At 41.2% G+C, this 14124-nt stretch overlaps 1 protein-coding gene and 1 pseudogene across 1 annotated transcript; one reads left to right on the top strand and one right to left on the bottom strand.

Moving 5' to 3' along the window:
• Positions 1–1161: 1161 nt before the first annotated feature.
• Positions 1162–2245, top strand: LOC117417816 (metal transporter CNNM2-like; annotated as a pseudogene).
• A 4210-nt stretch (positions 2246–6455) lies between these two features.
• LOC117417651 (aspartate aminotransferase, cytoplasmic-like) lies at positions 6456–13770 on the bottom strand. The gene is made up of 9 exons (XM_034029811.3): positions 13530–13770; positions 12466–12647; positions 12005–12128; positions 10732–10844; positions 9646–9750; positions 9115–9265; positions 8579–8744; positions 8198–8340; positions 6456–7777 (listed from the first exon to the last, which is right to left on the bottom strand). The coding sequence occupies exons 1-9, from the start codon at positions 13636–13638 to the stop codon at positions 7638–7640; spliced, it is 1233 nt and encodes a 410-aa protein (XP_033885702.1). The 5' UTR covers positions 13639–13770; the 3' UTR covers positions 6456–7637.
• Between the last annotated feature and the right edge of the window lie 354 nt (positions 13771–14124).

Here is a 14124-nt window from a genome sequence, read left to right as displayed (position 1 = left end):
GTTATTTTTATATTTATCACCACCACCACCACCATCATCACCACCTAATAATAATAATATTAATAATAATGCAATCATTTATACATACATACATATATACATACATACATACACACATACATACATACAGCCAATAGTTTTACATTTTTTCATATACAGATTGCCCGAATAAACATCTGACACAGATAACTGGTGTTACAATAAACTGAAGATAGATTAATATAGATGAATAAACTCCAGTTTAACAAGACGACAAGCCTTACCTCTTCAACTATTATAAAATTCCTGTGGTCAAAAAAAAGTTGTGTTAGAAGTGTAAAGGGCGCCATCTTGTGGGTTCGAATTGCCATGTTCAATTCCTGTACAAACTCATTTGTGTTTAACTGTAGGAGAAACTTGAGTAACGACAAGTGTTCTGGATCACACTGGGGTGGGAGGGACAGGACTTGTGGGATTGGAAGTGTCATGGTTGTGTTTGACCGATTATCCACAAAAGGAGAAATACACCTGGAAACTGAGGCTTTTTATTTGTAATAATATTGTGTCCCTACACAAGAACCCCTATACAATCACTGTAAATACACTGCGATCTCATAAGATGTATTTATGTATTTATTTATGTATTTATTTAATAGATTCATGTTTGTAAAAGGTTGTTATTTTATGTGCACGGTTTGAAATCACCAGTTCTATCGGGATTAATCAGCATTTGGATGGTCCCTTCTTGAGTTTGAATATGTTGCATATGTAACCTCGTACTTCAGCAAGGGTCTGCAGAACCGTTCTTTATTGTTCTTATTCCTTAAATCGATATTTTAGCTTGCATGTGTCTATGCAGATAAAGCTGTAAACTGGGTGTACAGAGTGCTAATCTATAGACACGTGTACTAAAGAGATGCAAATGAAGGAATGCATGTACCCTGAGTCAAACTGAAGTGTAAACATAATCTTAAATGCCGGACAGTGCAGTTCTAAAATAAAAACACACTTTAAAAAAATGTACAAACACCCAAACAAATATCCATAGAAGAAAACATACACAAACGTAAAGTAATAAGCCCATGTATGTTTGTTTTCAAGGCAGCGTGCGTCAAGAAGAACGTGTAGTCAGGATATTGTAACAGAGCTACTACATAAGCTGTAGAGCCTATTGTTAAATTGCATTGCATCACTGTAGTGCAATATTTCGTACAGACATTAGGCTTATACTTCTCAGTTCACTCTGCTGTATTTACTGAGTCCTCCAGCTGTTTCCTGCATGTCTGCTGCTAAAACGAGGAGCAGACGAATGAAGAGGGGAGAGGGGTTTACCATGTGACTGAACTCTCCAATATCTCTAAACAAGTCACTCAGCATCATGGCTGCGGATGCTGCGGCTGTGAGCTCTTAGCTCTGCATCTCCCGACCCGGATCCGTGTCCCTGCTCATCATTTTTGCCTTCTACTTGCCGGTTTCTGTTCTTGGATTACTCGGTTTCCGCCCCGAGGAAACTCCGGGAGAGCTGTCCGTGGAAAATGGGTGCTGAAAGCGACAGAAGGGACGCGATTCAGGCTGCGTGTTTATTACACAGCATCCCAGCGATTCAACAGAACTCTCAGCGGCTCTCCATCCTCGTCTGCACTTTCGGCATCTTTTTTTTTATCGGAGAGATTCTTCCTCACTCGGTGGCATCCAGACACGGGTTGGCACTTGCTTCCAATACCATCTGGATGACGCGACTGTTAATGGCCATCTAATTTTCCATCTCTTTCCCCATCAGCAAGCTCCTGGACGTGTTCCCGCGTCAGGAGATCAGCAACTTCTACACCAGAGAGAAGCTCCTGTGGATGCTGCGCGCCACAGACCCTTACCATGAGCTGGTCAAAGAGGAGCTGAATATTATCCAGGGCGCCCTGGAGCTCCGCACTAAGACGGTGGAACATGTGCTGACACCTACTGAATGACTGCTTTATGCTCGGTCCAACACCATGTCTGAGGTTATGCAGAGCGGTTACACCATGAGAACAAGAGGGCCAATATCGTTGATATCCTGTTCGTGAAGGACCTGACCTTCGTGGATCCCGATGACAGCACCACGCTGAAAACCATCACGCAGTTTTACAACCTTCCCCTGCACCGTGTCTTCAACGACACCAAGCTGGATGCAAGGCTGGAGGAGTTCAAGAAGGGTACAATAAACAGTCACTGTTCATCTTTTGTAAGACCTACATATATCTCTATACACCCATACCAATGGTATTGATATGTATTATGTATTACAGTATATATATATATATATATATATATATATATATATATATATATATATATATATATATATACATACATGTACACCCCCTTGGTCACTCATTTTGTACTCTATGGAGCTGGAGAAGTTGTGCTGCAATATCTTCTTTCCTCAATAAAATGTTGTACAATAATGAATCTGACCTAAATTATTACAATTACATTTTGAATCAATGAAAAAAAGAAAACAACAAACACTGGTTAATTTAAAATAATATAATTTGCAACTTGAATTAAGAACCTGTCAATGAATGGAGTGTACCTACAGTCATATGTTGATAATGACAAACTTCATTTTTTTTACATCACCCAAACAGTGATCTTACATATATACGTTTTATTTTGCAGGTTGTACAATGACTGTCTGACCCATGAAATGTGGGTCACTAAGATCAGTGGTTCCCAACCCTGGTCCTGGGGACCCCCTGTGTCTGCTGCTTTTCATTTCAACTGAGCTCTCAATTACTTAACTAGACCCTTAATTGAAATGATAATTTGCTTAATTAGACCCTTTTAATTGTTTTCAGCTCTTAAACAGCTGCAGAGTTCAAGTTACTTATAAAATGTTATAGCTAGCTTGAAATCATCCCAAGCCATTTGAGATACTGTCTTCATATTTGCAGGGTCTTATTAACACTGTGTGCTCAATGTCTTTGGTGACCAAGACACTGACCTCCAACCTGATATGACCGCCATATTAAGTTTACTTTTTAAGTTTCTAGAGGCAAATAAATGATGATTTCATGTGTTATGAATAAGACTGCATGTTTACATTTTCACAGTGAAGTTAAGAGCAACTTTTAAACAATGAAAGGAGCCTTCTCAAGGAAAACTGCCTAAATCTGCCTATTACAGTGTTGCATGCTAGCACAGTGAACTACTTTATGCATTTCTCAAATCTTCAACACAGGCATCAATACTGGGCAACAGCGACAGAAAGCCATGTTGTCAGACTGATAGATCCCATCCATTCGGTCACTAAAACATTCAAACTCATTTTTACAGGGAGTCGTTATTTCCAAATTCAGTTTAAATGCTTGTTGACATTTTTTGTTGTAAGTAATTAAAATAACCCACTTGTTTATTTTGTCTAGTTCAAAATTGTAATTTTCATAACCTTGGTGTTTTTCCAAGCCACTGACTGAGCTCACAGAATGTCAACTTTCTAAAGTAGCAGTGATCTCTCCAGCCACATACATTAGCTGCTTAATATAAAAGGGACACTCACCAACATCAGCATTTTTCTAATAGTTAATCTCATAGCTGTTGATAATATGTGTGTTCTCTATGCTTCTCTTTTCTATCATTATTTGCCATGCTTGCTTACTATGTCAGCTGCAATTCCTATCTTGGGTGCTGATAGCGGGGTAGCTGGACTAAAACAGTAATTTCACAGCAAATAAGTATGTAGCTCAGAGAAGAGGCGCTGGTTATGTAAGAAGCTGGTAATGTCATGTTGGCATAGCAGTGGCAGCGGCAGCAGGGATTTAAATACTCATCTTGGAGTCCTTCAGAGCCAGTGGACAACTCTGCAATCCCGCCCGTGAAAACCTAATCCCTTTCCATCAGAAGGGGGCGCCAGGCATGCACATGAGCAATGCAAAAAAAAAACAAAAAAAAAACTTCTTGGACATTTTGGTTTCAGTTGGTTCTGCATCAAGTGGAACTATCCAAATGATTACAATGTAAATATGGCCCTATACTTCCTTATTGTGCAACTTCATGAAATTGAATTTAATGACAGCTCGTAACATGCCAAAATGCAATGGGGAACACAGGAATCTGTGCACTTCTAGAGCTGACTACTTGCTTGACAACTGATTGACATCTATGAAGGACGCTAGGATCTCCAGTTGTACTTGCGATTGAAGTGGAATGTCCATGTAAACACAAGCAAGCAAATCAATAATAGTAACTAGATTTAAGGACAGGATCAGCTCTGTTTGATTCTTTTTAGAAACTGATTTAGTGAAAGGAGTCCTCAGACAGCCTTCATTCTACAAGTTCATAACATCAGAGTTGTCAGTATTGGTGGGCTCGGTGGGCCTGCGTTGAATCCAGACTACCCTGCTGCTTCTTTTTGCCATTTTGTAGTGATCAGATGGATTTTGAATTCTACATTATGCTAAGTAGGTTATGCAATGCCTTTGTTTTTTATGGGTGTCAGGTAAAGTTTAACTCACTGCCCACTCAGGTTGTTTTATTTGATGTGAAGGATCCAGCAATCTGTTTTATATGTTTAGTTTAGGATTGACTTAATCCCTGGGAGAATGCTGATAGGCCTGAGGCTACTGATTGGAGGGTTTCAGCAATTTAGTAGACACACCTCTGGGGGGCTCAATGCAATGGAATGCCTGGTTTCTATCATCTCATATGGAACTCTGTGTTTAAGACAGGATTCACCCAGGCATCATCTCAACACAGGCTGATCACAAGTCACTCAGCGTTACACTAAATAGGAGCTAAATGTACTGGGAATACTTCATCCAGTTGGCCAAAAGTCTTGTGTTGTTTGACTCCATGTCAACTGTAAACAAGATGTACATCTTAATCATGTTTATATACATATTTGTTTATATACATACTGTGGTACTATATATCTATATCTATGTCTATATCTATATCTATATATATATAACTGAAATTGTGTTACTGGGGCATCTTGTTACAGCCTTCTTTTTCTATTGTTCATATTGCATGTTGCGTGTTAAGCTATGATGTCATTGATGCATCAATGCGACTTAGCATCCAGATCTTCATTTATTTATTTCTTGTCTTACATATGGTTTGAATTTAGGAGATTTAGTATTCATAAAACGCAAAAAAAAGATCTGCCTTATTTTTAAAGAGGCTCCAATTTAAGTCAACAGCAACTTGCACTTCAGCTATGGCAAGGACCAAAAGGGGGCACAATTTGGGATCACAGGCCTCTAGGGGTCAATCTGTGTTCCCACAGGTGAAAGTTCACTTCCATGGTGGCGACTGAGCACTTCCTGCTGAAGAGGGTTTGAACAAAAAACGACTGGAAGAGGAATGAACATGACCTGTAACAAAAACTATCTTTTTTGTCAGGGGTTGGGGGACACACACAAAAACAATCAAAGCCAAGAGCATGAAAGACAGGGCTTGATTATAAAGTTATCTCACAGCTCAACATAGAACAGAAGTTTCATGTAGTTATGGAACGTAATCACAGCAAGTATCTGTTAATTATGTAAACACTGTAGCAGCTGAGGAAAGTAGCACTAAAGATGTCATTCATTACAACATAAAAGTATATACGCTACCAGAAATAATTGCAAGGAACGTGTTGAACCGAATTTGTGAGTTAGCTTCTTGCACACCCAGCTAAACTTATAATACCCCTTCAATTGGTTCATGGAAGTATTTACAAATATGCACTGTAACTCCACAATGTTTGAAAAACACCATTTGAAGAGGTTTCTATTTTGCAATAAAACAAATTGCCATTGCATTTTATTATGGTAACTACTGACATTTCCATGTTCTGATCTAAGCTGAATGATTATCGAGTACCTGCAGAATTTCGGAAGGGCTGATGCAATGCATTCTGTTCACTTTCTTCTCTGTCTGATAAACTGTTATGTTTAAACCCCATAGAGCAGGTTTTTATTGTGCAGTATTAACTGCTAAACTCCAGCAATGAGAGCTTGTGGTGAGAACAGCCTGTTGGTCCTTTTCCCAGCAAACACATCTCTAAATGACTCATTCAGAAATGTGGTAAGGTGTAAGTTCAATTCCAACAGCGTGCTGGATAAGCCCAGAAACTAAGAAAACAGACCATGAGCTTGCTATTTTTTGCAAACTGTAGCTCAGTTATTTTCAGAAACAGGGCTTTGCCACCCTTAGTAAATACTAGTGTCATTTTTCACTGTTGGTTTATTAAACCCAGTTTATTATAAATCACAAAGAAGTAGCTGCGAAGTGTAAAATAAATAAATAAATAAAAAATCAGTGGCCAGAAGTTTTTCCAATTATTAAAGGTGCAAGCCTAGACCCACGCTGCAAGAGCCATAACTTCATAAGCATAATGATTAATATACTACTGCACAGCACAGCAAAACCAGCGTTTGGGCTGCAGATGCAGTTCTGGTAAGATAGTGAGTTTCTGTTCATCTGAAAGGGGTAATAACAACATCAACAGTCAATTACACATTTTACATTTATTTTTCAAATTAAGATTTCTCCTTGTTCTCTCAGCTTCAAGGTGCGAGTCGAGGTGCACAGACAGTCACACATTCTCAAGCAAGAACACAGAAAAACACAAAGCACACATCCAGATTTCGACCGACAGGTATAGAACATCTTAAATCTATAGATCACATAATTAAATAGGATTACAGGAGACCAGGAAAGGTCAATTACTTTGCCTAATTTGTTGTGCAATTCATAGACAAAATGATAAAAAAAAAAAAAAGGCCTTTCAAGGAAATAGTTCAAGGGAACATTGCCTGGAGCTTAACATTGAACTGGCAGCTTCAGTACTGTAGTTGGCAGAAAACACTGCCTGATGTTTCATGGTTTTAAAGCATAAATCAGTCTGATTAAGAGGGCGCTCACACAGCACTATGAATGCAATATAAAGTGACTATCTAGCAGCAAGGTCCATTTAAACATTAACCGTTGGGTAACGAGAGATAGCTCTCTCTAACCATCTGGGACGTAGCAGTTTCTTTTAATCACACACTACATCCTCATCATTAACCGTGTTTTTCAGGCTGTGTTTTTTTTAATTGTTATGCAACACACACTGCTGGTTAAAAGGATTTAAAAACCAAGACTTTCCAAACATCGCCTTACTTCCTGTCACAGCATTCTCACAAGTCCCTTATTCCATTGACTTGTGATAATGCTGTTTAAAGAAAAGGTTTTGGAAAATCAGGGCTACTGGTTTAATAAAATATCATTAAAATCATTTCAGGGGAGCAGGAGACAGCACGTTTTCTACTGTATTAAAGTGTACACATTTCTGAAAATGGAAAACGCAATACTAAAATGTGTTGGAACCCAGGCTGTGGGTACAGACACAGTAGTATTACACCCAACTTCAATATTACTGAGAAACTAATTTCAATATCCTAGAACCAGGCAACACACATACATGGCCCAAAAAAGCCTAGACAGAGGCTGCCTTGAAATATACACAGCTCATTGTTACATCAGAACATCAAGAGTTAAGTTACATATTAATTTTCTTTCTTGTAGGCATACATTGAAAGCTGTCTGATCAGTTGTCTGACTGATGGTGAGCGATTAGACATGATTGAAGTGGATGGTCACTTCTGTGGCATCAGCAAGTGCTAGGGAGTTGCTGAAGACAAGTAGTTGTTCTATTGGATCTTGGTGACAGTCTCATGGATAGACTCTGCCACATAATCCAGGTTTTTGGTGGTCAGGCCACACATATTGATGCGGCCACTGGCCATCAAGTAGACATGCTTCTCCTTGATCAGGTACCCCACTTGATTGGCTGCAGACGGGAGGAGAAGAAGGTGGTCAGGAGGAAAGATCATGGTGGGCAGATCAGATTGGAAGGATTCCAACAGCAACAGAATTTATGCTGCCCTTACTGATATTAAACAAGACAAATCTAACAAGAAATCTGTGCCTGAATCACTTTCCATCTGCATTATCCAAATAAATAAATAAATAAATAAAAAGAAAGAAAGAAAGAAAAAGAAAGAAAGACTTCATAATGCATCAGCTGTGCACCTCATTTACACAGAATGCATGGATTTCCATTGCATGTGGATGCAGCCCATATAATGACCAGAATCTCACCGATATGTACCAGGTATTTACATTAAACTACCTGATATCTAATACAAGAAAAACCATCCCTCTCTACGGTAATCAACGTTAACCTCCCATGAGAAGCTGCAGTACGTACGGTTGAGTCCAGTGAAGCTGAACATGCCGATCTGCTGGGTGATGTGCTCCCAGGTCCCAGGCGTTCCCAGAGCCTGCAGCTTTGCCTTCAGCTGTGACCTCATCAACAGAACACGGTCTGCCATGGTCTTCACATTGTCCTTCCTGCAACACACACACACACAATATCCTCAGAGAAATAAACAAAAGACACACAAGCCACATCCAAACACACCTCGGCATTTGCCACAGACGCACAGTTGAAGTAAATTTAACATTTCTAATTTCTACTGCCAATGGGATTACAGTACGTGGCCACAAGGAGCTTCTTCGAGCTCTCTCAGGCCCATTGGAAACATTTGTGAAAAAGAAAGGCTCCATACAACAGACCCCTGAACTGTACCATTCAGCAAACAACTCTGGGGTGGTCAATGTGGTGGCTACTATCCGGGCACCCTGTGACGGGGGGTTAGACCAGATGGTCCGGACGATCTTCTCCATCTGGGAAAGGATCCGACTCGCGTTGTCCGAGTCCTTGGCCACGATAGTGAGGTTTCCGACTCTCTCATCTGTGGAAGGAAGGGGAATGTTATTTTTAGCAAAACAACAAACAGCGATTTAAACACCTCTCTAAATATAAGCTTTAAACTTCAGTTTGGGTGGAAGGACAACCATCAGTCAACTGTGAAAATTATAAATTGATATGTCATTAACCCCTCGATGTTCTCAATTAATTTCACATTTCTCCACCTCCACCAATCGCCATCTTTACCACAGGGGTTTATCATCTCGTCCAAACAGCCATTTTGTTTCAAATTGTGTCACAAGGGTTCGCCCTCAACTACTGAAGTTAAGTTTGCACATAGAGCAGGTGTAAAAATTGCAAGTATAAAAGGTGTGAAAACAAAGGGATACAATTTATTTAAAAAAACTGCTTACTGTACAGGCCGAAGTTCTTTGAGAAGGACTGCGCACAGAACAGTTCAAAGCCCTTGGACACAAAGTAACGCACAGCCCAGGCATCTTTCTGCAGGTCCCCTGATGCAAAGCCTTGGTAGGCAGAGTCGAAAAAAGCAAACAGCTTCTTCCTCTAGAGTAACAGAAGGGAAAGAAAATTCATGTGTTAGAGGTGTTAATAAACTACAGTCAGCGATTCATCAATTTGGGGGAATCAATGGTGCCTAGTAGCCCCAGATTAGCATACTAGAGCGCACTGGGCCCTTTGGCAAACCTGCTCCCCAGTCCAGTAGCTCACGCTACCAGGAAATAGGTCCTTCCAGTTCACCCCTTAACCATTTCCTGACAAGTGTGAGCAGCCTCACTTCCCTCACAGAGACGGCGGCCCACCTGACTCCCCTCACAGAGACGGCGGCCCACCTGACCCCCCTCAGAGACGGCAGCCCACCTGACCCCCCTCAGAGACGGCGGCCCACCTGACCCCCCCCTCACAGAGACGGCGGCCCACCTCACCTCCATGATCTCTGCGATCTGTTTCCACTCATCTGGGGTTGGGTCTGTTCCAGTTGGGTTGTGGGCGCAGGCATGTAGCAAGAACACCGAGTACTCTGGGGCATTCTGGCAAAAATAAGAAGTGGATGTTACACAGGCAATCATATTTCAATTGTGAAAAAAAGGGAGGTATGGGGGTGCAATACTTGTTAGAACATGCTTGCTCGTACCTCTGTCTCCTCTCCTAAAACTTCAGAAGTGTCATGTTGTTATATCACATCAAATGGTTTGTAAACAAAGTAATATGGAAATGTTAAACATCTGTAGAATTGATATACAACAAATATCATGGAAAGTTGAGTGAATTGAGGACTGCAGCTTGTAAAAACACTGACTTTACTGATAGAATCATAGATACAAACTGTATACCAACTATAATGACCCATCAAAGCATGCAGGCTTCATTTGTAAATGGATAACACTGGTTATGGAACTTAAGATAATCAAAGACTACAGCGGTGCACCAAACATTAAGACAATAACTCAAAGTGCTCCGTCAACCCAACTGTATGAATGGGTAATTGTATGTAAAAAATAATGTGATACCTTGTAATAATTGTAAGTCACCCTGTATAAGGGCATTGGCTAAGAAATAAATAAATATATGCAGCTGTACCTTCAAAGGTCACATGCCCTCTATATGGTTGCCATATTAGGACAGAGGTCAATGCCATGGTCACCAACACATTAATCATGCAGGGCTTAGAAAACCCTGAAAATATAAAGTCATTAACTCTAATGGTTTCCGAGATATGAGGCTCTGACATTGCGATACCCATAGTCATTACTTGACCTAGGGAATCACAGAATACAAGTGGGTACAGAGAGCGAGCCATTATCTCGAAGCCATAGGTCTTTAACCTGGAAACCAAAGTCACATGACTTCAATGTGGAGGCCATCTTAGGCCACAGGTCAAAGCAAAGGGTGCCGTTAGATTCGTTGCCGTATGACATCTTCAAGATCGAATTCAGAAACAGCACGCACACACACACACACACACACACACACACACACACACACACACACACACACACACACACACACACCTCCAGGTCCTCCAGGAATCCTGCCAATGCCAGCCCACGGTTCTCTGCATCCCAGTACCGATAGGGACGGACATCCGTGAACCCTGCATCACCGAACACAGCATTGTGGTTTTCTGGAGAGAAAAAACAAAAAGGAAGGATTCAATACAAGCCTTTTCACGTCAGCTCTCCAAATAGAGATAAAGGATAAACACTGAACGAAGTCCACGTAGTTCAGTCACCTGCATAAATGTGAACGGAAAAACAATAAGACATACAACCACCAATTCATATTGCAAATAAAAATGTACAGAACTGGACAGACTGTAATCCCATTGCCAGACTGTCAATACAAACATAAGAGATATTCATACAAGATAGATTGTAAATTGTATGTATGATTTTTTGTATCATTTAACCAAACAATAAAAGGTTTTGCATAAACATTTTTTATTATCATTAATATTTTTTAAAATTGATGTTTATTGGTCTCATAAAATGCCATAATGACACTAGTTATTATTATTATTTATTTCTTAGCAGACGCCCTTATCCAGGGCGACTTACAATTGTTACAACATATCACATTATACATTATTTCACATTATACAGATATCACATTATTTTTACATACAAATACCCATTTATACAGTTGGGTTTTTACTGGAGCAATCTAGGTGAAGTACCTTGCTCAAGGGTAGAACAGCAGTGTCCCCCACTGGGGACTGAACCCACAACCCTCCGGTCAAGAGTCCAGAGCCCTAACCACTACTGCCCTAGTTAGCTCTCTGTAAACAACCTGATAACACAAGGCTACACACACACAGAGAGAGAGAGAGAGAGAGAGAGAGAGAGAGAGAGAGAGAGAGAGAGAGAGAGAGAGAGAGAGAGAGATCCATAGGTTAATGAAAAATTCCTGGAATTGTTTTAGAGTTAGAAGTAAAGCAGGCTTGTATAATTAGGCAATAATAGTACCGCTGTGATGTACTGTGTGTATGAGCCAAAAATGATAGCCTGCAGCATGAATAACAGACCATGGCTGTTAGTTGAGTGATGCAGAAGCGCTGTGTGGGAGAATGATATTGCTGAAGTAAAGAAGTCAAATTTTCCAAAGGAAGAAACCTGGAGAAAGAGGTCTCATTTATTTATTTAGCTGCCATAGAACAATCCTCAACGTCTCCAGTAGTTTGTGCTGTTGCTGTGCGATCATGGAGGTGGGCGATACATATACTGCTTACACACAAACATGGATCATCAGGTTACAAGGTCAGTTCAGCCTGGACTACAGACTCACCCCAGGTTGGTGCAGAAACGTAGATGGGAGTGGCCGTGTTGTTTTTCCCATTGTACCAGCGGCGTAGAAACTCAGCCCCGATCCTCAGAGCTCCTGTACCGCCCAGAGACTGCACTCCACCCACCTGGGACAGAGATACAGTGAGGACACAAGCAGGGGTTCAAATCACACACACACACACCATTCAAACTACTAAACATACATACACTCATCCAACTGCCCTCAAACACATGGCTTGTATTCCCTGTGTGTGTGTGTGTATGAAAGAAAGTAAATCATGTAGCTGCGACTGTGAAAGTAACTTTGTGCGGATGTAAATGTGTTCTGAACGGGGCTTGTGTTGGGGGTGGGGCTATTTACAAATGGAGAAGGTCGCTTTGTGCAATTCTAGCACATTAAAACTGTATTGGATAAGGTCTAGAGTTGATCCCCTCAGCCCTTTTCCCCCCCAAGACTCCTACCCTGTTCTCCTTGATGGCGGGGCTGTCCTCCCCCAGGGCGATTTTGGAAGCGCTGGCTCTGAACTCGGGCAGTCCCAGGATGGGCAGGTACTCGTGGTTCAGGCTGTGGTCGTTAGCGATCAGCTGCTCCACCTTCCGCACCACCGGCAGGACCCATGGCTGGCATTCATCTGTGCGGTACGCTGAGGGGGCAGAAAGAGGCACAAAGACAGCTGCTAAGAATTTACACAAAACACAAGAGGGTAGGGAGGGTTGCAGCTGTACTCGAAACAAATGTGAAAAATCTGTTGACAGCAACATACACAGGCCATTCTTCATGTGTCAGCACAGCCCAATATCATCTTTTCTGTTTCCCTCACACTTGCAGACCAGTTTCAATAATCAGATCAGATGCAGCATTGTGCAGAATGGTTTGTTCCACCGCGTTGTCAGTTTATTGTTATAGGTGTCTTTACATTTAATTAAATGAACCAGGAAAAAAAAACCCGACTCTCACTTATGAGAAAAGGAGGAGAATGCACAGTGTCCTAGAGTTTTAAACAGGAAGCAGGCTTCACATTCGTGTGATCTAAATGCTCAGAGCAGCAAATACTTTTGAAAACATGGTGGACATTATCCAAAAGAAATTAGAAAGAAAAGCAGCAAAATTATCTCAAGCAAACATGGACGGATATAGATTGATTGATTTAAAGGGGAAGGACTGACATTAGGGGTTGATGCATTCAAATTAGAACGGTATAAGTCTTATTGCAGGCTGGTGTGGTTGCGAATTGCAGAACAGCCTGTGTCATTCCAAGTTTACTGCTAGCTTGCGATTGGTGCAGTCTGAAGGGTATCCATCGGTGGGAGGCGGTACAGCCCAGTTCTGATTGAGAAACCTGGTAACAGAATCCTCAGCATTACGGTATCTCAGATTGTAAACTACTTTAGTTAATAATAAAAAATAAAAAAAAAACACAGAACCCCTGGAATTATCCAAGGACGATGATGGCTATCACTACAATGAAATGTATGTTATATAGCGACCACAACCAGTTAAACACATCAGTAACGACCTTCCTTACCTCCCACTCCTAAATTCACCTTGCTCGGGTGCTTATCCTCTCTGAAATCGGCTGTCAGTTTAAAGACTGCCACCGGAGCGGCTTGCGGCACCTCGGTAAACAGCGACATACTAGTGAATGCTCGTTAGCGGTGAGAATTCCCGGGAAACAGATGCAGAAGTCAGAGTTCTGAGCTGGACACAGACCGACTGTCACCTTCAACTCGGCGAGGAGAGAGAATGGACGGCGTGCCGGAGGGAGCCAATAAAGGACGTAGCAAATGGACTGATTTGCTACTGGTCCAATTACAGCAGAGCACTTTGAGATTAGGCGGGAGGTAGGGATGACAATCATTTTGCAACCAGTAGAGAAACATAATGTTAATGATTGAAGAATATAATGACCAGTGACAGAGAGGAAGGCATAACGGAAACAGGATTTGACATACCGGTTGCGAGCTACCGTTATTGAATTATCTGAGAGGCACAGAGTGACAGGGATGTGATTGAATGAGGGGCTAATTTTAAGGGACACCGGCGGAGCGTGGGATAACCGCAAAACTCCCAAATTTATGGCAAAATTAAAGTTACACCCCCTAAACAGGTGAATTTAATCT

The sequence above is a fragment of the Acipenser ruthenus genome, chromosome 13 (genome assembly GCF_902713425.1).
Source record: "Acipenser ruthenus chromosome 13, fAciRut3.2 maternal haplotype, whole genome shotgun sequence".
In the NCBI taxonomy this organism is placed as follows: Eukaryota; Metazoa; Chordata; class Actinopteri; order Acipenseriformes; family Acipenseridae; genus Acipenser; species Acipenser ruthenus.
This window is presented reverse-complemented; position numbering and strand designations above follow the sequence as displayed.

Bases quoted from the DNA above. Each gene is read 5' to 3' on its own strand.
- LOC117417651 (XM_034029811.3), bottom strand. From the start codon at position 13,638: ATGTCGCTGTTTACCGAGGTGCCGCAAGCCGCTCCGGTGGCAGTCTTT. The intron at 10,845-12,004 runs GTGAGTCTGTAG...TTTTCTCTCCAG, and splicing joins CGTTTCTGCACCAACCTGGG to AAAACCACAATGCTGTGTTC. The intron at 8,745-9,114 runs GTAAGCAGTTTT...TTCCTTCCACAG, and splicing joins AAAGAACTTCGGCCTGTACA to ATGAGAGAGTCGGAAACCTC.